Source organism: Armigeres subalbatus, chromosome 3 (genome assembly GCF_024139115.2).
Source record: "Armigeres subalbatus isolate Guangzhou_Male chromosome 3, GZ_Asu_2, whole genome shotgun sequence".
NCBI lineage: Eukaryota > Metazoa > Arthropoda > Insecta > Diptera > Culicidae > Armigeres > Armigeres subalbatus.
Window position 1 is genome coordinate 374,466,851 of NC_085141.1, and position 25,264 is coordinate 374,492,114.

The 25,264-nt window shown below is 41.4% G+C and overlaps 1 protein-coding gene and 1 long non-coding RNA gene across 4 annotated transcripts; one reads left to right on the forward strand and one right to left on the reverse strand.

Moving 5' to 3' along the window:
- Positions 1–387: 387 nt before the first annotated feature.
- Positions 388–10,202, reverse strand: LOC134226526 (regulatory-associated protein of mTOR-like). The gene is made up of 4 exons (XM_062707357.1): positions 10,041–10,202; positions 8,969–9,981; positions 7,635–8,854; positions 388–1,330 (listed from the first exon to the last, which is right to left on the reverse strand). Exons 1-4 carry the CDS (start codon positions 10,072–10,074, stop codon positions 478–480), a joined length of 3,120 nt encoding a protein of 1,039 aa, XP_062563341.1. The 5' UTR covers positions 10,075–10,202; the 3' UTR covers positions 388–477.
- A 7,957-nt stretch (positions 10,203–18,159) lies between these two features.
- LOC134226527 (uncharacterized) lies at positions 18,160–23,647 on the forward strand. 3 transcript variants are annotated; one of them, XR_009983497.1, is made up of 5 exons: positions 18,160–18,699; positions 19,128–19,521; positions 19,585–22,421; positions 22,549–22,903; positions 23,003–23,647. It is a non-coding gene; the product is annotated as an uncharacterized LOC134226527 (long non-coding RNA). The 3 variants fall into 3 exon arrangements; XR_009983496.1 differs by having other exon boundaries at positions 18,161–18,699; positions 19,128–22,421; XR_009983498.1 differs by lacking the exon at positions 18,160–18,699 and adding an exon at positions 18,715–18,897 and having other exon boundaries at positions 19,128–22,421.
- The last annotated feature ends 1,617 nt before the right edge of the window (positions 23,648–25,264 follow it).

Consider the following 25,264-nt stretch of genomic DNA (forward strand, 5'->3'; position numbering starts at 1 on the left):
GCAAATAAAATTAGTTAAAAAAAGGATAGGCCATACAAATGTAACTCACAGACACCTTTTCTGCAGGGATTCGAATATGTGTGAAACGTGCAATGTTCAGATAACTGTACCTCACATTCTTTTGAAATGCAGAAAATTTGAAGAACACAGAAGGAAATGTAAATTAAAGAACAATCTAAATGAGATACTAAGTTTTGAAAAAAAAAAAGAAGAAGACAAACTAATTAAGTACCTCAGGGCATCAAAATTACTATCCAAAATATAATAATTTCAATAGTTAGTAAGGATGAATAACTGTAAAGTTAAATCCTTTAAAATACAATAAAAAAAAAAGCAAGTTTGTGTGAAGCCAATTTGGTCATGATGAGGTCATGATTGAAACTACCATTATACGAAGAATAAAAATCTGTCAGTTCTCTATATTATCGTAATCAAAACGTTAAAATTCAGTTGAAATAAAGTATTCAACTTTGTTTCTTATCTACCTGCGTTTTGCTCCAAATCTCCGTAAAGTACAACTGCGTTGTCCCGTTCTTTTCCGGCTCCCAGCACCGCCTCCTTCGGGTGAAAATCTACACAAACCGCTCCCACCTGCAAGCCGCTGTTCCGTTCACCGTCGATTGAATACACTTCTAATCTATCGCTTCCGGCAAAGGCCACCAAATCGAACCTTGGATGAACGGCCACATCCAACGGTACTGTGTCCCAGGACCACTTTTTCAACGCCGGTATCATCTTCCTCAGGTCTACCAGGTGGACACTTCCCCCCGTGCACACACTGACCATGGTTTGCTCGTCCTGCCGCAAGCTGACCATCCGAACCGGTTTCGAATGCTTCGGACCAACTGCTATCTTACCGTCCGCTTCCGCACGGGTATCAAACAGCCGAACGGTCCCGCCTTCCAATCCGGCTGCAATATTGTACACACCGTTGCTCGCGAGGGCACTCACCGGCTGATCGGTCCCAATGCTTATATCGCCAATGGTCAATTGCGTGGTAAGGTCCCACTTGCGCAGGTATTTGGCGTCTCCACCGGTGATCAGCTGCCGAGTGCCGATCGACGTCATCACTATGCCGTGGATTTTTTCGGCCAGGGTAGTTTCATTCAAATCGTGGAGACCTTGCCAAGCGGTTACCAGGCATGGATCGGGCGTGGCTTCGACGTGCCACAATCGAATGGATCCGTCATTGTAGCCCACCAGTAGAGAAGACGAACGATGGGGGATGTCCAACAGCAGGGAGGTAACCTTGACGAGTGGTACGGTAGGGTGTTTGAAAATGTGGGGTTTACCGTTGACATTGGTGGAATCTTGCCAAGCAATGTGGTCCCTGGAACGAGATAATAAAATTTTATTATTCCTCAGGTTGACAATTGTTGCATAGCTCACTTAGCTGGGTAATGTTTAAAATAGCTTGCGGGGCTTGAGGACTCCATCACCATAAGGAACATTCCAAAGAGCTTGATGTGTTGCTCTGCTAAACTTGATTTCCTGTGCGCTCTGTTTTTTATTCCCTGACTTTCCAGACCATTTCTCGAAAAAATCTCTGCAAAAATCTCTGGTGTTCCTGGAAGCCTAATCACTTTTAGAAGCGGTACAGTAAAGATTTGTAGAAAATCGTAGGTAATTCTGGTCGTTTACAAAGATTGAAGTAAATGCGCAGAACTCCTGAAAGGTTATCGTAATTCCCAATGGTCCCATGGAAAAATATCCAAAAAAAAATAGGTCGTTTTTATTAAGACGTGGCATAACTAGTCTCAAATCAATGCTAAGGGGAGCTACACCTATACTATTTTTTTAAGGAAAGTTTAACTACTATCAACTAGATGTCGGATGTCCCTCCACGAAGCATGCATCAGCATTTCACTCCTCGCTGGGAGTGTAAAAATTCAGTATACACACAACACATGACCAGTTCTTATTTTCTTGTGACCGGGTACCTACACTCTAAATAATCATCACGTCATATTCACGTGAAAAATCACGTAACTGAACTGTCTTGAACAAACGACGATTGTTACGTGACGTTGGTAATGTTCACCTGAAATTCACGTAACTTTTACTAAAAATCTTGGTGAATATGTTTGTATGTACTCGTAAACAACTTAAGTGAGATTGTGTTAGTGTGATTGCAGCTTCGGCATTTACGGAAAACCAGCATTGTAAACAATCTTCACGTCAGATTTACCTGAAAACAAACGTGGTTATCATCCACCATACTTTTCACGTGGAAGTGACTTGACAATCACGTAAGAATGAATGATACATAACCTAAACATAGTTAGGCTTCGCAGAGGTAAAGGATATTTTAGGTGCAACTAGGCGAGAATTTTTCGAACCTTCAGTTCCCTCCTTGGAAAAATATCAACGGAAGTCGCATGAAATTTAGAAGATTCGTAGAAAAGTGATTTGGAAGAAGTTTAAGCTACATGAAGTCTAGAACTACAGTTTTTCGGTAGCGTTAGCATAAAAAATTTATTTCAGATTTCAACGTCCAAGGATGGACTACCTTTTGATTGGTTCAACATCGGAAATAGCAGCAATGTTTGTGAAAGTTTCAACATTGCTGTCCAAATCTGATAAATTTCATTCGACATTCGTTGATTTGTTCTCAGTGTTTTAGCGATAACTCCGAAATGCAATTGCCGAATGACAGCATTCCTTGTCTAATATTAAAGACATCATTTTGCATCAAATGCATTTCAACGCATCAAGCGCATCAGCAACGCGAAGAGGTTTCCTATTTACGGCTGCTGGCAGTTACTAACTTATTTTGCATTCATTAAAAAAAAACAATTTTGTAATATATTTTAAAGCATACCTGATATCATGTAGCTTTCACTAAAAGTTCACGTAACCAGTACGTAGCAATCACGTAAGGTTCACCTGATCAAACACGTAACTACTTTCAAACTTCATGTCATTAGTACTGGAAAATCCAGTCAGATTCACCTGATAAATCACGTAACTCACCGAAGCTAAGTTTTGTTCAGGTTACATGCCATTCAGGTCACTCTTACGTGAAAAGTGTGGTGGATGAGAACCACATTTGTTTTCAGGTAAACATGACGTGAAGATTTTTCAGAGTGTAATACAAGGGTCTGCCAGGCGGATTTAATGCATGATTGAAATAAATTGTTGCAGAATCTGGTTAGGTGTTGAGGATTTTCTCCACAGCTTGTGTCCTAAATTAGGTCGGTGGATGGATTTACTTTGGGAATTATCCATGAAACCCGTACAGAAAATCCGATAAGAATTGTCAGAAAAGTGTAAGTGTGGCATACCGAATAGATAATGAAACGATCTTATGAAATTTATCTTCATTCGGAATTTTTTAAGAATAGTTCAATAGGAATTGATTTGATTTTAACGGAAATGTAAATATGGGTGTTACGCGCGCGAATTGACTCCCTGTGCGAAGGTCCAGGGTGAACGAGACTTTCCTTACACGCAACGGGGTATTAGCAAAAGACTTGTGCCGAAGCGGACCAACTCTAATAGATTTCACTCGGGATTCTCGATCCTTGCTAGTTGCCTTGCTCTGAAAGCCTATGCGATGGAATCAAGAAGAGAGTTTCATCTACTCGAGACTGAACTACCATGTGGAAATACTTTCCTTCCTAATCTTCCCGCTAGTATACTTTGCTCAGAAAGTCTATGCTGCAGAAGAGTGGAAATCAGTCTTTCCTTACTGGATGCCAGGGATTTTTTCGGTCTTAACCAACAGACAGCCGTCTTTAGACTAAAACGAAAACTTCAATCTTTATTGATACTGCAGGGTATATATGTATACATAATTTTTGCTTATTCTACATTTTACAATTTTTGGTTATTGCCGTTCTGCCCGCGCCCATCAATCCGCCGTATGGGCTTGATGCGCGCGTTCAGAACGTGGTGCTGCTGAGTCTAGCACAAACAAATCGCCCTGACCTATGCTGGAAGTGCACTGCACTGCGGCGCACACGTAATTAATTATGTGCGGACGGGTCGCTGTAAGAATCATTTTCATTGTTTTGGGTACATCTGTTGTGATTGTCGCGTCGCACTAAGGAGTATTTCAGCCCAAATCCTGGCCAAAAGTCAAAAACAATATTTTTAGATATCTCCATATTATTGTTCGTTTTTGTACTCTCAAATAGTAATACTAACTTGCCCTGGGATTTTTGGATCAATATTGATTACTTGTGAGCAATGCTGGCTGCCAAAACTTCACCATAATTTACATGCTAGTTTTATCGCAACTGTCCATGAAAAAATGTTCATGTTTTATCGTGTTTTTCTGGATTTTTATTGATTTTTAAGATGAAAATCAATATAGGTACCAATAATGAGGGTATGTAAAATCCTTTCCAAGCATGATTCGATCTGAAATTGTTTTTAGGTGATCAAAAATGATGATATTAATTACTAGCTTTTTTTACCTTTTTTACAATAATATGTTTTACAAAATTAAACTTTTAATTAGGTTCCAAACCCGATCAAGCAACAAAATTGTCAGCGTTGGAAAGATTGGAGTTTCCTCAATAAGCTCCATGAAAAACATTTCACGCATCCTCACGCAATCGTTAGTTGTTTTTATTTGAATATAGTGAAGTTTTCTAAGAAAAGTCAGGCGAAAAAAATATATATTTATGATCTTAGCGACAAAGCTCATAAAATGGTTCGCTTTCGAAGAAGAGTTGGACTTTGATGAAAAGCATACGCATTTTTCGGATGTAAAAGGTTGGTAAGAAATAAAGCGGCTGAAGTGCAACGAATTTATCTGATCTGCTCCATTGATTGTAATATCAATACATTATCCAGGGACTTTAACATTATCCGATGACAAATTTATATGGTCGAAGTGAACAAACAAAGCACATCTTCGGAAATCTTAGTAAGTAATAATTAAAGAATAAAAAATAAATAATAAAAATCATACTCAATGACAGAGTCAGAGGAGGACACCACTTGTCGCAAGCACGCTGTAGTTCCCAAAGGCAGCGTTCTTACGCCAAGTGGTGCTCCACCTAATAACAACAACTGACGCCGCCGGTGGTCATAGTTCACTATTAGTTTAATACAAAGAGCACAAAAACAAAAACATACGCTTTTGCTGTTAATTGAATGCATTTACAGCTGACAAAATGATTAGCATAGTTTTGGCCAAGCTTTTACACTGCGTACTCCTATGTGCGTCGGTAACAATGGGCCTTGATAATTTAAGGAGTCCTGCAAAAAAAAAGCTTCATGCGTTCTTTCAGTAATTCTTTCTTGAATTCTTGTATGCATTCCTTAGCGATATCTTCCAGGAATTCCTCAGTGACATCTTCCAGGCATATTTTTTTCAAGGAATTCCTTCGTGATGAATTCTTTTGATATTTTTTCTTGGAATATTTTGAGCACTTTCTCTGGAAGTTGCTCCAGGAGTTAATATGGAAATTCCTGCAAGAATTCTTCCAGACAACCCCTCTGGAATACTTTCTTAAACTCCTTAAGGAATTCCTCCTAGATTTCCTCCAAGCATTCCTTTGGATTTCCTTCAGGAATTTTTCCGAAAGTTCCTTCAGGAATTCGTCCGGAAGATCCATCAGAAATCTCACTGGAAGATCCATTAGGAATTCCTACAGATGAAATCCTCCGTGAGCTCTTCCAGGAATCGCTCCCTTCAGAAAGTCCTCAGGAAGTTCCTCCAGGAATTTCTCCGAAAGTTCCTCTAGGGATTCCTCCGGTAGTTGATCCAGAAATTCTTCCAGGGATTCCTCCGGGAATTCCTCCAGAAGTTTTTCCTCGAATTCCTCCGGAAGTTCCTTCGGGAATTCCACCGGAAGTTCCTTCAGGAATTCCTCCGGGAATTAGCATAGCATAGCATAGTTACGGTGTACTTCGTAGATTGGACACTAGTGATACTCATGTTTTTCTTTTGAAATCCTTATTCAGATTGCTATCAGAAATCAAGGTGGGTGTGGTCCTTGATTTCAATCTATATACATAAAAATGAATTTCTGTCTGTCTGAACCTTATAGACTCCGAAACTACTGAACCGATCGACGTGAAAATTTATATGTAGAGGTTCTTACGAACCGGGAAGGTTCTTAAGATGGTTCGAGACTCCTCCCCGGTTTGGAGAGGGGGGCTCCCATACAAATGAACCAGAAATTTCTGCATAATTCGAGAACTAAATAGAGAATAAACAAATTTTAGGCAAAACGAAGTTTGTCGGGCCTGCTAATCATAATCATAATAAAAATCACGTAAGCATGAGAATTACTACTCCTGGCCACGCCCATCTTCTCCGTAACTTGGGAGGGGAAGGAAGTGTTGATGTAGTACTTACTTAACGAGAGGCCCCCGACTCAGCGACACCCTCATAAGTATCACGGAGTTGGATATTGGGGAAGGTATTCGTTGGGTCAGGATTTGCCTGTAGCTGACAATATGACCGTGGTAGATCGACCGTAACACACCACTTCCTCCGGGAATTCCTCCGGAAGTTTCTCCGGGAATTCCTCCGGAAGTTTCTCTGGGAATTCCTCCGGAGTTGGATATTCCTCCGGAATTCCTCCGGAGTTGGACATTGGGGAAGGTATTCGTTGGGTCAGGATTTGCCTGTAGCTGACAATATGACCGTGGTAGATCGACCGTAACACACCACTTCCTCCGGAAGTTCCTCCGGGAATTAATCCGGAAGTTCCTCCGGGAATTCCTCCGGAAGTTCCTCCGGAAGTTCCTCCGGGAATTGCTCCGGAAGTTCCTCCGGGAATTCCTCCGGAAGTTCCGCCGGGAATTCCTCCGGAAGTTCCACCGGGAATTCCTCCGGAAGTTCCTCCTCCTCCGGAAGTTCCTCCGGAAGCTCCTCCGGAAGTTCCTCCGGAAGCTCCTCCGGAAGTTCCTCCGGAAGCTCCTCCGGAAGTTCCTCCGGAAGTTCCTCCGGAAGTTCCTCCGGAAGTTCCTCCGGAAGCTCCTCCGGAAGTTCCTCCGGAAGCTCCTCCGGAAGTTCCTCCGGAAGCTCCTCCGGAAGCTCCTCCGGAAGCTCCTCCGGAAGCTCCTCCGGAAGCTCCTCCGGAAGTTCCTCCGGAAGCTCCTCCGGAAGTTCCTCCGGAAGCTCCTCCGGAAGCTCCTCCGGGAAGTTCCCCAGGAATTCCTTCAGGATGAATTTTTTGAGAATGAATTCTTTCCGGATGAATTCTTTGAGGAACTTTCAGGATGAATTTTTTGAGGAACTTTCGGAGGAACTACTTGAGAAACTTAGGCCCAAGCCGCCGCGGCTGGCTGAAGATGATCTATCACGCCACCGCCGATAAAATTTCAATCTGGTCTTACGCCTATCGACAAGTACTAAGAGTACGAGTTTTTCGTACAGCTATGTAAAACAAAATAAAAATTCCTTTTCTAAATAAATGTGATATAGAACCTTCTCCTCCTTCGTAATAAATCGATCGATTTGAATGAATTGTAACGCTCGAACCTCCCTCCCATACAGAGTGACGTAATATTTGAACAGATCCGCAGCTTCTTGCAGCAAGTGAATGAAGCGCAGGAAAAATGTTTAAATCATGATTATATTATTAGCATAAGAAAAAAAGATTAAAGAAAGCACAACAAAAAACGTAACAAACAAATAACAACAACATCGCACGATTGGTCATACTCACTTAAATACGGTAACCATTTCGTGACGAGCTCCGAACCGTACCATTTGTGGCACTTTCTGCACCTGGAAGCTCCGCAATTGATGGTTCAGCAGCGCCAAAGTAGGATTGCGAGATTCAATCGGAGGATTGCAATTCAGCGCTCCGGCATTGTTCTCTTTCGAGGCTTCCTCCTCGCCATTCTGCTGAACGTGGCGTCGATCCTTCGTCAAATCCCAATTGAACCGTTCGTGTAGTTTTGCTCTCGTGGCCAGTGGACAGCTACCCACGGATATCTTCTTTTTTCGCTTCGTACCAGCGGACTCTTGTTCCGTCACGCATCGATTTACGAATGTCACAACGGATTGCATAGCGCTGGCCACTTCCGGATCAGGATCCACTTGCAGAGTCACCATAAGGCGCCATGCTTTGGCAAGAGGCAATTCCGATTTGGACGACGTTAGTGAACCTTTTCTTTGTTGCTGCTGCTTGGCCTTAGCTTTGCCCTTCGATTTAGATGGTTCTGGGGGTTTCGATTGTTCTTGTTTGCAGACGGCAATCAACTCCACCGTCCGATCGGAAGCGATTACATTGAGAGCGTAAGCAAGTTCGCGCCGCACAAGGGAACTAGAATTGTTACCCATCATTGTGAGGAGCTTGCTTATTGCTGTGTCCTTTTGTTCCGGTAGGTGGGAGTAAGAAGCGATCCAGGATTCCACGGCAGCTGCACGAACTTTGGGAACGACATCGTCCAAAAGTTCTTCAATACGGCCGCGTAAATCTGTAAGGCCTGCGGCAGAAATTGTTTGTCCCAAGAGAACCGACCACACGCGTACATCCGAATCGGGATGGTTCATAAGGTCGACACAGTGTGCAGCAAGCGCTCGCCAATGGGCAGGATCGGAAGCACATGAATGCTTTTCTAGCAGCAATTGCATGTAGAGAGTTGTAATAAGCAAACGGTTGTCTGATTTCTTGGAAAGGTCTTGGAGAAGATTAACTCTACCTTCCGATTTTAGCAACTCTTCGGCTGCAGGAGTTTCTGCAAAAACTTCGGTCAAGAATATTGTTGTCTTTTGGCGCAAAATTTTATCCCTCGATTGCAGCAATCTGATCGCTTGATTCACAATACAATTCTGCAGCTGCACATCATTACCGAGCTTCTTCCAGCCTGCCTTCAATGGGGTAAACGTGTTGGGGGATTGAACCGAAAGGCTCATGGCAGATAGGAACAGGTCAAGGTGCTAAAAAAGAGGAATATGTTGGTCAAGGTTTTTTATTCGAAACGATTGTTAAATTTATAAATCTAACACGAAAACCAACGAAACATTAAAATAAAGAACTGCCAAGAAACATACCTGCTGATATTGTCCGTCCAAAATGATCTGAAAGAACGTCCTTATGATTGGGCACTCTTTCTCGTTCTGCTTTTCCAACAGATTCATGGTCATATTCATCAAACGATCCCAGACGGCCCACAACCGGTGCCGACTGTTATCAGGAATCGAAGGCTTTGACACGGGAGTGCACCCAGCCCGTATCAGCATTCTTTGCGATAGTATGAACCTCCTATATATGGTTCCCGTTAGCAAATCCCCCCGGAACAATTGCTGAAACATATCCTTCGGCATTGAATCCCACGCGATTGCATCCAAAATCAACGTCAGCACCCAATCCAGCTGACCCAGCAACAATTGTCGATCGGCAATATCTCCGGGAAGCAACTTACTCGGTAGATTTATATTATTCAGAAGCGTACAGTGCCATTTGAAGGCCGCCCGCACTGGACGGCAAATGGCCTCCGTCAGCAGATCTTCCAACGGAAGTTTCTGTCCTGCAGCGCACGCTCCCAAATGGTAACCGTTGTCATTATCGCCATTTATTCGGATAAACTCTTCGGCCGAATCACACTCGTACAGATAAACGACCCCGGGAGTGCCGAACCACTTCTGAACCTGATCCTGATGAACCTCTTCCAGCTTCCCAGTGTAGTTATCATCATTCAGCCAAAAATTTCCATTCACTTTAGGCATTTTCTTCTGGCCATCGTCCGAGACTCGTACACGGCAGTTGTAATGCACAATCGGACGCGCACTCGCTCCAATCTGGTCACTAACTCTCTGACAGGCTCGCTGCAAATCTTGCCCACTCGCATCCGGAAGGCTCCTGAATTTGGCCCGAGCGTAATGTGAATCCTCCAGATCTACGTGTGCCACCCGCTGGGCCACCGAATGCAATCGAACTTCCGTTCTGTCCGGGATCCACAGTACGTTGATCCACGAGTAGCTTCGTCTGGTAAGGTCGAACAAGGCAACGTCCGGCAGCCGTACGGACGTGTTCAGGTGGGCCAACGCCCAAGAAGGATGCACGTCTGGTTAAGTCGAGGTTGGTTTTTACATTCAAACAAAACGTAATTTAAATGGTGCTTACCTTGAGTCATGTTAGTTTCAAATGGTTTTCTCATTAATTATGAAAACAACGTGTCAAACAGCGAAATCACCCGTAAAAATATTCAGATTTCCTAACGAAAAACTTGATTTTTTCACTGTCCGTTTAAATATCTCGCCTTTTGAAAACGCGAAACCGCAAGCAAAAAAGTAAAAACATCGCATCTCGCGAGCCGTCCGAGAGTTGGGAAAGAAAAAATTAAGTGCTATAAAATTTATAGCAATAATCAGGGCTGCCAGAAATTTGAAGAATAAAGCATATTTCTCGCTTAACATGTGAAAAGGGCCTACATCCATCACACTTAAATTCATAATTGGGTTGTTTAGGGGTATATATGTTTTTACATAGTCTGAATCTGCAGGAAAAACTGAGCCTATCCCCAATTTTTCAGAATTTTTGGAGCCCCGGAACTATTTTTAATTCGCATTTTAAATTTATATGGGACTAAAAATTTGTTCTTATGCTGCATGGGCCAACTGTCATTCTATGAATGTTAGTGTCATTCTATCGATTAAAATGGATTATTGTTTGCTGTACAAAAATGTAAATAAAAAGTTTACAAACAAAATAAAAATATGTTGGAGATCAGAAAAGCATGCTCTTTATGTTAAACTATAAAAAACATCATATTTTTCTTTGCTAAACAACCCAATTAAAGCTCGGTAAATTTTTTTATTGGTTTTGTTTTGTAAAAAATAATTTTTACCGGGAGCTCGGTTAATAATTGTAAAATAACTGATATCTGTAATAATGTTTACCGATCTCTCTGTAAACTGAATCGTCACAAATGTTAATTACCGAGCATCTCGGTTTCCAAAGATTTTGAAACATTTTTACCGTGTTCTGTAAGTTATCTTAATACAAACATCGTTGAATTTTATACCGATTTCTCAGTTAATATATTATTGAATTAACGGAATTGGAATTAACGTCCAAGTCGGGTGGTTTAATCCCCGGAAATAGGCAATTACCTTTGATTGAACTGAACTTGAGTTGCGTGCTCTTGCCTACGCAATGCGGTCGGGTCTGAGCTTGACGACCGACTGGCAAATAGCTTACACAACCTCACTTGATCAGTACCGTTGCTGATGAAGAATGTGTATAGCCGCCAGACATTCTAAATACTCACGCTCCTCTAATGTGGACGTGCACAATACACATGTGGAAGTATTGGCTTGATAAATGGATTGCGAGTGATTTGACTATGCGTCCAATTTGGGAATCTCGAGCTCGTTCAGTAGCCGCTAGGTTGCGAAGGCCGACGGAGGTCCTTCGTAGCTTAGTTGGTTAAAGCACCAGTCTAGCGTACTGTACACACAAAAAAAATCGTTGGTGAAAATAAAAGAATCGTTGGTAAAATTAAGAAAATGAGTTAGTGAATTTCAGTAGAAAGTATTGAACTGTTAAATTAACCAATGCGAGAACTGTGCTTCGGTCAGAATCAAATGTTTGTAATAACAAAAGTTTCTCTTTCAAAATGACATGTAGATTTCTTTTTGTATTAACTAGTGATGCTTTCAAAACAATAGAGTTCATAGGCTTTCATTTCAAGAATATTTTTTAAAATATAATTTTACAATTATTATTATTTTTTCAATTGAACATTTTTTTTCTCATTTTATTAATTTACAGATAAGAATGAAATGCAACATGACTGCATGATCGTTTTTCTTCACGATCAATGGTTGAAATTTTGGATAAACAGGAAAAAGATCAGTATCCACAATTTCTCCTGCTTGACTCGGTATACCTTCTGGTGGAACAACCAACGTAGCTGATGCTGACCAACAAGCAATTACAGTCGCGATTCGCTGGTTAGGCCACGACCTCGGCCCAACTAACGAATTCGGTTTTTTAGTTGGGCCTACTGACAGCCATTTGAACACGTGTATTTCGACTTGAACATCACAAATGATGTCCAGTGACGCCCAATCCCGTTTTCCGTGTTTACATTGAATTTTGACGTACGGTTGCTTTTTAGTTGGGCCATGGCCCAACCAGCGGAGGCCCAACTATAAAGTGACCCAAGTATTAAAATCCCAACCAGCGAATCCCGACTGTAATATCATGCAGGATAAGATGTGCTATCGATTCCCGCCAACGCACATTCCGTTGGTCCAGAGCCTGCTAAGGGGCAACCGAGGCTGGTTCAGCTTCTCTCCACAACACATCGCCTTTGCATCGTCATTCTCCTGAATGTCTCGCATTTTCTTTTTTTTCTTAAACCGCATAGTTTTCCTCCTTCCGTACCGTTTTGATGCTGGCACTGACATTCTTTGTGAGCTTACCGGGAACCATCACCGGCAACCCTCCTAGTTTTTCCATATGCCGAAACGAAACTGGATATCTTCTGTCTTCACAAACTACACTCAGAATAATATGCTTATTATTTACATTAGTTTTGCACTTAGAATTTGACCAGTGAGTTTCGCTCTTAAAAACTATGTGCAGAGCTGTTAGATTTTTGTCGATTCAATCATTATATATTATATGTGTGTCGCGAATGTATTTTCATTATTTCGCACATAAAACACATTACGAATTAAGGTTAGTCATTATTAGTAATGCATATAATTTTTAATATTGAAGCTACTGGTCAAAATATATATACAAAGCACATTTTTTTTCAATTTTGTTCATATTTTTAGAGTAATTTTGTCATTATTCACATGGATTCACATTTATTTATAGGTTCAGACAAGGGTTCAGTCAGATTTCTGGGTAATATCAGAGGTACGATGTTGCAATACACTTTTAACCAGGAACTAATATTATTAGTTCCTGTTATTAGTTCCTATGCTTTCAACAGTGAGGATCTAGCAGCGAATCCAGTAGTAGCCATAATGTGGATTTACTATCTGTAGAGCTCGAAAGTAATCCAATAAAACGATTACGGAAAACAACAGGATTCGGAGGATTAGATTGATAAGCCTCCTACGCAATGTAGCGGAACGGACGGAAACGGCCGGGATCGACATCCCAGATATTTGTTTTCAACGCCGATTCGTTACATTGCGTTCAAGGCTTAAGAATTGCTTTCGGATGGTCAAAGTTGTCATGTAAAAATACAGATTACAGCTCCAAATCCTTATTTTGTCACAGTTCATCTTTGCTGATTTCGAGATCGAATTCCGTATCCATATCCGTGGTCTTCTCGCCAAAACGTGTTTTAGGTATCCGTTTTCGGGGAATAATCGAGCGTCAGCGTCTTGTTGGTGGTCTTGCGGCATCAAGCTGTAAACTGCAAGAAACAAATATTTATTAATCATTCGGAATGATTGGCGGAATCATGAACGTAATTTGACTTATACCTTCGAATCGATATCAACAGATGGTTTTCCTTTGGTATCGTTCTCAAACTTCCGTTTCGTTGCTTTGTTTTTTTTTTTTCAATTTATGTTGTGTTTATAGAAGCAACTCTATATGCAGCATGTAATAACTATCAGAACGTTGCATATAAAATTCTTGCAGACGGCCATGTTATGCATTACGATTACACATAATTCGTATAAGTTGCACTTAAAATGGGAAACCAGATCAATTTTCAACTTCTATGCGAGTTTCGCACATAAAAATAATCATTAGATTAATTTGAGTGTAGACGGTTTGGGTCACTTTTTGATGCGGTTTGGTTACCGAATTCCTTCATTAACCTAAACACCGAGCATTGTAGAAAAGTTATCATTGTTATTCAAATGTTTTCGAGGTAAAGCAATTTAAGTTTATTGAATAAATACCTATATTTTTTAATAAATAAAACCGTGTAACAAATTTGCAAATTTTGCACAGCTTTTTGTTTTCTTCTACAAGTTTGGTTTGACATATTGTCACGGGCTGCCGGTTGTATTATTTTTTGTACTCAGTGTTGCCAAAAATATGAAATATGAAAGTTAGTTTGATTATTTTGGAAATTTTGTTCTGAGTGTTCACAATTTTAAACTGAGAAAAAAACATTCAGATTAAAAATTTATCATTTAACTTGACATTTTAGCACTCAAAGCTACCAATTTTTTTTTCACTTTTAAAATATTGTCGCGCTTATCTTTTTCTAGAATGCTGCGGCGGTCTTACACTCGCAGGCTCGACTGCGAAGGTAAACGTCAAGATAGCCGCCGTGTTAAAAGATAGGCAGAATTTTCCCGCTCAAAACAAAACCACGTGGTTTTCGCGAAATGACAGCAGTGTTCGATTGTATTAGTGAGAGGCAACCGGAGTCACTGAGTACATGGACAGTGTTTATCATGGCAAGTGCATAACGGTGGGTGAGATTTTCATTGACTCTGTTGTGTTTAGTGACCGTTCGATTACCTGAGAAGCAACCAGCAGGAAATCGCAGTATTCTATTTTATCTCGAGATGCATAATAACATTAGAAAACGTTGAAATCACAACTTTTTTTCGCTCTGTGTAGGGTCATGGGTTCGAGTCCCATCGAAGGGAAAGTGGTTACCTCCAATACATTTTTCAAATCAATATCTTCCACATAACGTACATATTCACATATGAGTTTTCATAACAATAGGTTTTAACTTTAAATTTTCACTTTTAGAATGGAATTTTCTTAATGGATGGTCCGGACCAATGGTATAGGTAGCCTCACACCTCGGGAATTTGGTTCGCGGATTTTTTCCCCATGCATTTTTGCATATGCGATGTTTTCGGAATTTGGACACGGAAAATCAAAATCCCGGCCCCATTTAAAATACACGGGGCTCAAAATCCGCTGGAAAATTTTCCCGAGGTGTGAGGCAGCCTTAAGCCTCACCGCTCGGGAATTTGGTCCGCGGATTTTCCCCCATGCATTTTTACATATGCGATGTTTTCGGGATTTGGGCACAGAAAATCAAAATCCCGGCCCCATTTAAAATGCACGGGGACCAAAATCCGGCGGAAAATTTTCCCGAGGTGTAAGGTAGCCTTAAAGACTGCCTTACACCTCGGGAAAATTTTTCGCCGGAATTTGGTCCCCGTGTATTTTAAAGGGGGCCGGGATTTTGATTTTCCGTGTCCAAATCCCGAAAACATCGCATATGCAAAAATGCATGGGGAAAAAATCCGCGGATCAAATTCCCGAGGTGTGAGGCTACCTATAGGCTGCCTTAAACCTCGGGAAAATTTTCCGCCGGCAGCTACCTTAAAGGTAGCCTCACACCTCGGGAATTTGGTTCGCGGATTTTTTCCCCATGCATTTTTGCATATGCGATGTTTTCGGAATTTGGACACGGAAAATCAAAATCCCGGCCCCATTTAAAATACACGGGGCTCAAAATCCGCTGGAAAATTTTCCCGAGGTGTGAGGCAGCCTTAAAGGCTGCCTCACACCTCGGGAAAATTTTCCAGCGGATTTTGGTCCCCGTGCATTTTAAATGGGGCCGGGATATTGATTTTCCGTGCCCAAATCTCGAAAACATCGCATATGCAAAAATACATGGGGAAAAAATCCGCGGATCAAATTCCTGAAGTGTGAGGCTACCTTAAGGCTGCCTTACACCTCGGGAAAATTTTCCGCCGGCTTTTGGTCCCCGTGCATTTTAAATGGGGCCGGGATTTTGATTTTCCGTGCCCAAATCCCGAAAACATCGCATATGCAAAAATACATGGGGAAAAAATCCGCGGACCAAATTCCCGAGGTGTGAGGCTACCTTTAAGGTAGCCTCACACCTCGGGAATTTGGTCCGCGGATTTTTTCCCCATGTGTTTTTGCATATGCGATGTTTTCGGAATTTAGGCACGGAAAATCAAAATCCCGGCCCCATTTAAAATGCACGGGGACCAAAATCCGGCAGAAAATTTTCCCGAGGTGTAAGGTAGCCTTTATGAATGGTGAGTATTTAATAATCTACTGCGACCACTTTGAAGATTTTCATCGATGATTTTTTTAGGATTTGGGCTTCGTTCTGCCCTTTTGCAACGACGATGGGATAATTATTATCGCCAGTTCGCCTTGAACTGGTCCCAATCGAGCGAATAGGATTAGAAGACCGCAACTTACGCTTCCTACTGACGCTGTACGAATCATCTTTAAACTTTGGCTGACGGGCCGCTAGTGCACCCTCAGGGCCTCTTCGAAACCTGAGCAAAAATATCATTATGATGTACCCTCAGGCTCTCTGAGACTAGAGCAAATTTGTGTCTGATGTAATTTAGGACCTCTTATTGAGACCTGAACAAAATAGTTTCTCTCTGTTTCCAGGAGCAAATTGACTAATCAATAAATGTATATGTCTTTGTTTGTTTTATTTTGAAGCCGACCTTCATCGTTGGCGATTGTCGTAATTGGGATGATTGCAGTGCGCTCGCGGATACTTAGATCATGAATGGAGCTAATGTTTTAACGGACCGGTAAATTGGATTTGTGTTAATTGATGATTACGCGGCGAATAGTTTGTTTCAACGGTAATGTACTATTTGACTTCCCGTCTCTCGAGGACGGAGAGCCATGACGAACCAGAAGTTGTTCATCAAGCGGATGTTTACGATCCCATTTATCCGATATTCTATCTGCTTCGATCGCAAATCGTTACTGTGATATCCAGGTATTTACGTTGACAGCCAACCAAAGACTACCGACCGTCTCGGTCAGTATCCACGCCTACTGACATTTCGCGTGCACTAGTCTAGCTCAACATTCCAATCGATCCTAATAGGATACCACATCCTCCCTTTACGGAAAATGTTGATATACCTTTCTTACAATATTTTCTATTTCGTATCTAATCGTTCTATTGTTATGATCATGGAAAAGAAACATGTTGGTGGCTTACTTAGAAAGTGTTCTTTTGTTAAATAATTTGGAATTCATTTTTCTATTATCGGTCCTCTCGGAACGACAATGAAAGTAAATAATTTGATCTAAACACTGCAATTTTTCACCAATTATAAACTCTTATGACAAAAATTTCGTCGTATTTCAAATTTAGCTGCTGTAGACTACCTAGACAGTTGAAGAAATTCCATTTAAAGAGCTTAAATACTTTTTCTGATAATATTTACCCTAACACCCATTCGATAACATCTCGATAAGCTTGCTGCATTCTGAAAACATCTTTACTAACGCGTTTCTCATGGTTGAGGCGATTTTTTTTAGAAATCGTCGAAAGTATTTTTAGCGTAAACTACCATTAAAATTATTAACATTAAACGTATTTTCGGTTTGTTGTTTTAAAACAACATTGCGCATTTAAGGGTTAATATATTATTACAGGTTTGGTCCATTCCTGAGTGTAGGCAATGCTACTGAGTTCTTTACGTCATGATTGATTATTTAAATCCAAACATAAACAAAACGTAGGTGGTCTGGTTCTCTACAAATGAGCAGGCGTATTGAGATTCTCACATCTGAATGTGTGAGTGGCTGATAAAAAGACAATAATAAACAGCATAAACATAAACAAATATATTGGCTATGAGCTTTACTCAGCGCATTACATTGGCATATGGGCATTCGGCTTAATCTTTCTCACCTGCTTGGTAATGAGCTAAAACTCTACGCAAGCTACATTTTGTTTACAAAAAAATATTGGCTATGAGCTTTACTCAGCGCAATATACACGTTGACATTCGGCTTTGCATTTCTCACCTGCTTGGTAATGAGCTAAAACTCTACGCAAGCATTTATTTTTTTTATTCAAGATTTTGCATTGGCCATGAGCTTCACTCGACGCAACGCATTTTGGGTATTGGTATTGGATTTGACCCGACTTACTACTTGGCAATGAGCTGAAACTCTACGCAAGTTAATCTTCTGCCTAGATTGTATTGGCCATGAGCTTTACTCGACGCAATACATTTCCTACTTTCACTGACATTAACCATGGACTTTATCCGGTGTAATGTTTAACGTGAATTGTTCGCCGACTCTCCATTACATTAAAATGTAAAACATTTCTGATAACACTTTTCCAAGCACTGGCTTAAATAAAATATGGATATTCATAAGTTCCGCCTTATGAAACACCAAAAGTTCATTTCTTAATCGATTCATAAGGCTTCTATGAAACTCATAATCAATAATATTGATTTCATACATATGCCTTATGAATCGCAATACCTTTCCTTATGAATAAAAATCGTAAGATAATCATATGTCATTTCATATGTTCATCCAGTTCATTCACCGAAAAATGGTTTGTTTTGTTTTTTTTTTGCATTCCGGCCGACTTTCTTTTAATTAAATAAAATAAAACTCAGAATAAAACTATTTATTCGGCCAGTTCTTGTCTATAGACATAATATATTAATCGCTTCATATTTTGACCGGAGCGGCTCTCTGAATCAAGAATGTGCAAGTTAAGTGATGTCTTACGAGGCCGGAAAAGGTCGCATCTGTGGAACCACGAAGCTACCGATGCGTTATTTGCGGATTGGTGATAATAAGTGCGAAAATGATGACGAAAATTTGAGCGATTGGTTCCATTTTGCTTGGGACAGGACGCGCGGTACTCGGAACGGCATAATACTGGAGTTGCACTGAAAAGAATCCGGTGTCCAAATGAAGCGGAGTTCCGGGCATTTTGTAATTTGAACGGTGGAAGCTTCCAGTGGCAGTTGGGCCAAGGATTCTCGCTCCCGGAAAAAAGTAAATTCGCGCTATTTGTTTGTCCTGTTGGTTGCTGCTAAGGATGTTACCATTAATGGCCAGGGTAAGGAGGAGGAAAACAAGTGTGTTTTGGTGTAATGTCGATGGGAACAATATGTGTGGCATGTACCCCGGCGGAATGCGGCCGGGGGTTATGTTGTTTTTTTTTCTACTGTCGAGCCAAAGCGATAAATCCGTGGGGTGAGCTGCATGTGGCTGTCCTAGCCGGGGGCGGATGGGTGGTGGTTGCCGGTGCTGGAATGTAAGTGGTGCTTGTGATGTTCGATAATGTGGCAAACTTTATTTCGGCGTAGAATTGGGAAGATGGTCAGTGCTTCAGTTGTAGTTGGGTGATGATTGCTTCGGTTGTTAATTACGGAATTATGTACAGTAGATATTGTTGATGTGTTGAAGGGTTAGGGTTGCGTCTGCGCTGCTTCTAGTGGTCTTTTTTCGGCGTTGTACTAATGGTTTTTTGTTTTTTCTTTTCAGGAATCAGCTATCCTAGTGGAGTTCTCATCGAGTAAAGTAGAGGCAGACGTTGCCGAATGCAGTGCCTTGACGTGACGTGGAATTTCGGGTGTTCGGTGAAAATGATCGGGTGTCTTCGTTGGGGATGAGTACGGTGGTCACGACGATTTGGTCGGCTTCATCTTCCTTTCGAGGGGCTGGACCACAGTTGGCGTAAGCCAACGGTGCTAAGCTCCCCCTGGCGGTGCGGCGTCTGACGACGCAAAATCCCGCAGGTCGCCCGTGTGGTGTAGCCGCACCGGTTAACCAGGGGGGCCCTTCATCAACGCAAGTTGGTTAGGGCATTAGCACAGGCAGCCGATGAAGTCGATGAAAGTGCACTGTCCGATTCCATCCTCGGACGGTGTGTCAGATGGTAAGTACCGTTCCAATCTAAATAATCTGTTGACTAGGGACTAATTCTTTTTTTCTTTTTTAGGTGCTGATTGACCGATGCCGGATGTCAGGTGAAGAATTTCCTGGCAAAACTTTGTTGGAAGATGTTGTCTTAAGTGATTCCTGATTTCTTGGTGTTGCTGCTTTTTTAGAGTGGGAAGGTGAAAACACTGAAGCAGCTGTCCGTTCCTGATTGCAACGAACTTTGGATCATAGAGTCAATTTTGATGAACGATCACCAACGCAAAACCAGTTTTTTTAAATCCAGGATACTTTCGAGAAGATTTGCTTCACGTCATTTTACAATCGATCAAGCTTTCTGGACTATAGAGCCCCGTAAAGACCGACGAAGACAAAATGTTCAAAATGGCGACGTAAACATCTATCTCACCAAAACCACCCCAATGGACAATCAAAATCGAAGCGAACTCACCTGTTATTTCGGTCGGCTTCTTCGGTCTTTTCTCAGTTCCGCAGTGAATCTCAAGGATACCGCAAGCAATGCATTGATATTCCGACGATCTGCGAAAAAAACCGAAGAAGTCGACTGAAGTTGCAGGTAAGTTTGCCTTGATTTTGATTGTGTTTCTGGTGGGATTTGAAAGGAAAACTTCAGAGATTCTGACGGGAATCCTTTTGAGATTCTGACGGGAATCCTTCATGGATTACGATAGGAATTCTTTTAGGATTCCGACGTGAATCCTTTAGGGATTTCAACGGGAATTTTTTAGAGATTCCGACAAGAATCCTTCAAGGATTCCGGCGGGAATTCTTCGGAAATTCCGACGTGAATTCTTCAGAGATTCCAATAAGAATCGTTCAGGGATTCCAACGGAAATCCTCTATGGATTTCGACGGGAATTCATTTGGGATTCCAACGTGAATCTTTTTGACATTACGACATGAATCCTTTAGGAATTCCGACGGGAACCCTTCACAGATTCCGACGGAAATTCTTTAGAGATTCCGACGGGAATCCTTCAAGGATTCTGACGGGAATCATTCAGGGATTCAGACGGGAATCCTTCAGAGATTTCGACGGGACTCCTTTTGGGATTCCGAAGGGAATCCTTTTGGGATTCCGACGTGAATCCTTCAGGGATTCTGACGGGAATCCTTCAGAAATTCCGACAGGAATCTTTCAGATATTTCGACGAGAATTCTTCACAGATTCCGACAAGAATCCTTCAAGAATTCCGACGGAAATCCTCTAGGGATTTCGACGGGAATTCTTTTGGGATTCCGACATGAATCCTGTTGGGATTCCGACATGAATCCTGTTGGGATTCCGACATGAATCCTGTTGGGATTTCGACAGGAATTCTTCAGGGATTCCGACGGGAATCCTTCTGGGATTCCGACAAGAATCCTTCAGTGATTCCGACGGGAATCCTTCAGTGATTCCGACGGGATACCTTCAGTGATTCCGACGGGATACCTTCAGTGATTCCGACGTGAATCCTGTTGAGACTCCGACGTGAATCCTTCAGATATTACGACTGAAATTTTTCAGAGATTCCGACGGGAATCCTTCAGAGATTCCGACGGGAATCCTTCAGGAATTCCAACGGGAATCCTTTAAAGAGTTCGATCGGAATTCTATAGGGATTCCGACGGGAATCCTTCAAAGATTACGACTGAGATTCTTCAGAGATTCGGACGAGAATCCTTCAGAGATTCCGACGGGAATGCTTTGGGGATTCCGAATGAAATCCTTCGGAGATTCAGACGGGAATGCTTCAGGGATTCCGACGGGAATCCTTCAGAGATTCAGACGGGAATCCTTCAGGGATTCAGACGGGAATCCTTCAGGGATTTTGACCGGAATTCTTTAGGGACGGGAATCCTTTTGGGATTCCGACGTGAATCCTTTAGGGATTCCGATGTGAATTCTTTAGGGATTCCGACCGGAATCCTTGAGGGATTTTTTCATAGATTCCGACGAGAATCCTTCATAGATTCGGACGGGAATGCTTCGGAGATTCAAGGCCCAAACTTTTAGAGATTCTTATTCTGGGGGACTCTTCTTTTTGTCGCACCCTATACTCAGGGTCGTTAAAATTGCTCTAAGGAGAAATTAGATGGAATGTTGGAAAAGCTTCCCTTTGTCGAATAAAACCGAGAATAGCAGAACAACGAATGTAATTGAGAATGGTACAAAGGAGTGATGGTGTGCAAGAAACGTTCACGCTAAATGTAATTTAAGTTACATACACACCAGTATAGCATGTCTCAATACGACAGTTTACAAACACGTACCAGACTTCTCGGAAGCCTACAGGGCCTTGTGGAGAACAATGCCGCGCATAACCAATTGAAGCAACGGTATTGGTAAATGGTCAGTCTTCTGCGAAGTTACTGTTTGGACCAAAGTGTCGAGAACATCAACGGAATGATGAAAACCCTTGCACTACTGGCTCTGCGCCACGTTCTCGAATTGACACACGCCTAACAGATCTATCAAGACGTGACCGAGAATCGTCCTCTGTAGATCTACTTGGCAATTCTCATCAGCACATGGCGCCATTCAGTGTGGCAAACATGTCACAAAAAGTTAGAAAAAAATCGATTACTGTTTAATGACCACCAATACATGGAGGTTGTCATATGTCTACAGCTGATTATGCTACTGTTCCTCGAATGTCCCGATAGTTTGAGACGTTACAAATCCTTTAAGATTAGTTTGACGATAGCAAACAAATACTTCGCACGTTGACCAAAAACTGATTGCCGGAGTTCGGAAATGCAGTTGCAAAGCTGATCAAATGTCTTTTCACTCCGCCGGTCTCTGGTTATAGGGTTGCTAGCGAGAAAATCAAAATACTTCAAGAAACCCAAATCGATAGCAAAATGGCAACGCTAGAGAAGTCCAAAACAAAAGTAAGTAACCATCAGCGTATTTCCAACCACAACTTGTTTGTATTTATATAGCACATAAGATTATTACCTATTTCTATGTATTTATTTATAATAAAATTAATAAAAATTTCCTGTTTTCGTGGTTTAGTGCTAGCATTGAATGAAGCTCAAACGCAAACTAAAACCATTAGTTCTGCCATCCAGTCGATGTCTACGATGAAGAGGATTCGGTGAACCCGTGGTCGGTACCTATTTTCTCAGCACGTCGATTTTCGATTTTCCTAGAAGCAGAATTCCTGGCGCGCAAAATGGAGAACGATCAATGCACGAATCATCGACTATTCCAACTACTAAAGCGCAACGTCAAGGTTCGAGACGATTTGAAATTGAACGTGTTGAAGTTTTCAGCAAAGTGCTGGTCACCGAACTATGGATAATGCGGGACAAAATTTTCATCGCGACGAATACACATGGAAGTTACTGCAGGCAAGATACCCAGGAAGGTAAGTCACGGTTTTAGTTTAGATTTAGTTTGCTTATTTTGGAAGCTTACATAAACCTCATCAACAAACCATATTACATACATTTTTCTCTTTCCGAAGCGCTGCAGTTCTCCAGCAATCCACTGAGTTCAGTTCCAATCTGAAGGATTCTATGAAGCAGTTGTACTCCTAGTGCGACCCATCCACACGATGCTCGTAACCCGAATTAAATCTAAAATCTACGAGACTAAGCCTACACCCACTGCTCAGCATTCTTCCGCCCAATGCGCCCGAAATACTGAATCCTACGTTTGACCCGACTCAACTGGCCCATTTATATCTCCATTATGTTCACATTCCTCCGAAAAGTCATCACTGACAAGCGCTTCTTAACGGACGCTCGTAGCATGATGGTAAAGCTGGCTGCCACCCAACTAAGCATTACAACAAGGCACGATCATTTGTTTGTATGCTGTTACACGTCCTGCGAAGTCCTATCGGGATCGCAAATAGGGCAACCGCTGCTGCTGCCGATGAGAAAACGAAAAGAATTTCTTAAAATGCTGAAACTGGACATGATCCGGGTGAACATGAACGGATCGGTCGTTCAGGAGAAGAAGTGGATGATTGTGGACAGCGATGGGAAGTCATCCTTTGATTGTGGAAGATCGGTACGTGGCAGTACTTGACAGGGTTTGCTTCCGATAAACGACCAGACTAAAAAAAAACTAAATAAATGCTATTTATGCTTCAAAAAATACTGTATATATGATCATTTTTTTAATTCAAATTTTATTTTTAATTGAAACCTTTAAAATATTCATATGCTGAAAGTAATTATTTCATAACGAAACTTATGAAATTTCATAAGGTTAATCAATGAAAATTTTAAGGTAACTTTAAGATAAACATATGCTTCATTATCGGTATAATTCATTTCAGGTTCATCCAGTTTCATAACACAACCTTATGGTTTTCAATGTATTTTCTTGTGGAGAAATTTCATAAGGCAAGTTAATGAACTTTGCTAGGTTTTTTTCGGCAGTGAGTATATCTTCCGTACGATCCAATTAGAAATCATATCATGGTAAGAAAATCTATACTTTGCGAGTCCAGCTATTACATTTAAATGCACCTCCACAAGACGTTGCAAAATTATGCATTGCCACCAACTTTTGTTTACACTTCTCACTGTTCACTAACATGCGTGCACTCTGTTTTCTGCCTCACCTTGATATTCATCCACATTGCTTACGAAAATCACTTCCTCATGTAACTCGTTTTGTGTAAACACCACCCTTTGCTCGTCTGCGCTCGTCATGCATTATTCCCTCTTAAAATATCAATACTCACAAGATATTCTCCTTAATCTCTTCACAATTATACAATTAACATTCACATGGCAGGATCACCAATGTGATATCCAGGTATTTACGTTGACAGCCAACCAAAGACTACCGACCGTCTCGGTCAGTATCCACGCCTACTGACATCTCGCGTGCACTAGTCTAGCTCAACATTCCAATCGATCCTAATAGGATACCACAGTTACGAAGATTTCCGATCCAGCAGAACAAGATCTGCTTTACTCGAGATTTGCTTCCGCGCGACGGTTTTTAAAATTTGTTGATTGCGACTACCAAAAACCTTTTAGGAGCCGGATTAATCCTCGCGATTCCGATCGAATTTTAAAATCCTAAATTCATTATTCTAAATATTTAATTCAAGTAACATGCCTTACGAAATATCAAATAATGTACATGCAAAAAATAATTTAATTTAATTGTGAATTGAAAAATCCTAGTTAGCTTCCTAGAAGTCTTGATGTTCAAATCTGCTTCCGAGAAGACTGTGCAATATTCAAAGCATTCAAGGTCGCAGTACGGACATGTCCTTAAAACAGAGACCTGTTTTTCGCCCCCTCCCTGGGAAGTTGGAACGAATGAGTATTGTATTTAAGTTGGGCGCCATTTTGAAACCCCCCTAGCTCGGGTACCTTAAGGTTAAGGATCTACAGGGTCGTTATCGTTATTACCAAACTCACTATCCGTGTTTCTGTCAGTTGGTGTCACAAACGTGAACAGGAACCGATGGTAGAATCCTAGACAAACTGACGTGGAACATGTAAAGCGGAACACGGCGAATTAGCATGCATATTAAAAGGGGGGGGGGGTACTTAGAGAAACCTTCCATTCGACGGACTACCGGAACGACGAGGCTTGAATGCTCCTTTCAAGCACGGGAAAAACGAAACAAACGACAACATTGTGGAAACGATAAGGTACAGGGCTGATTCCTAAATAATGATCACAGAGGTTTTCCTTAATTACTATAGATATACAATATTTATTTGTGTGACGTCATGTGCACATTTTTGGTTAG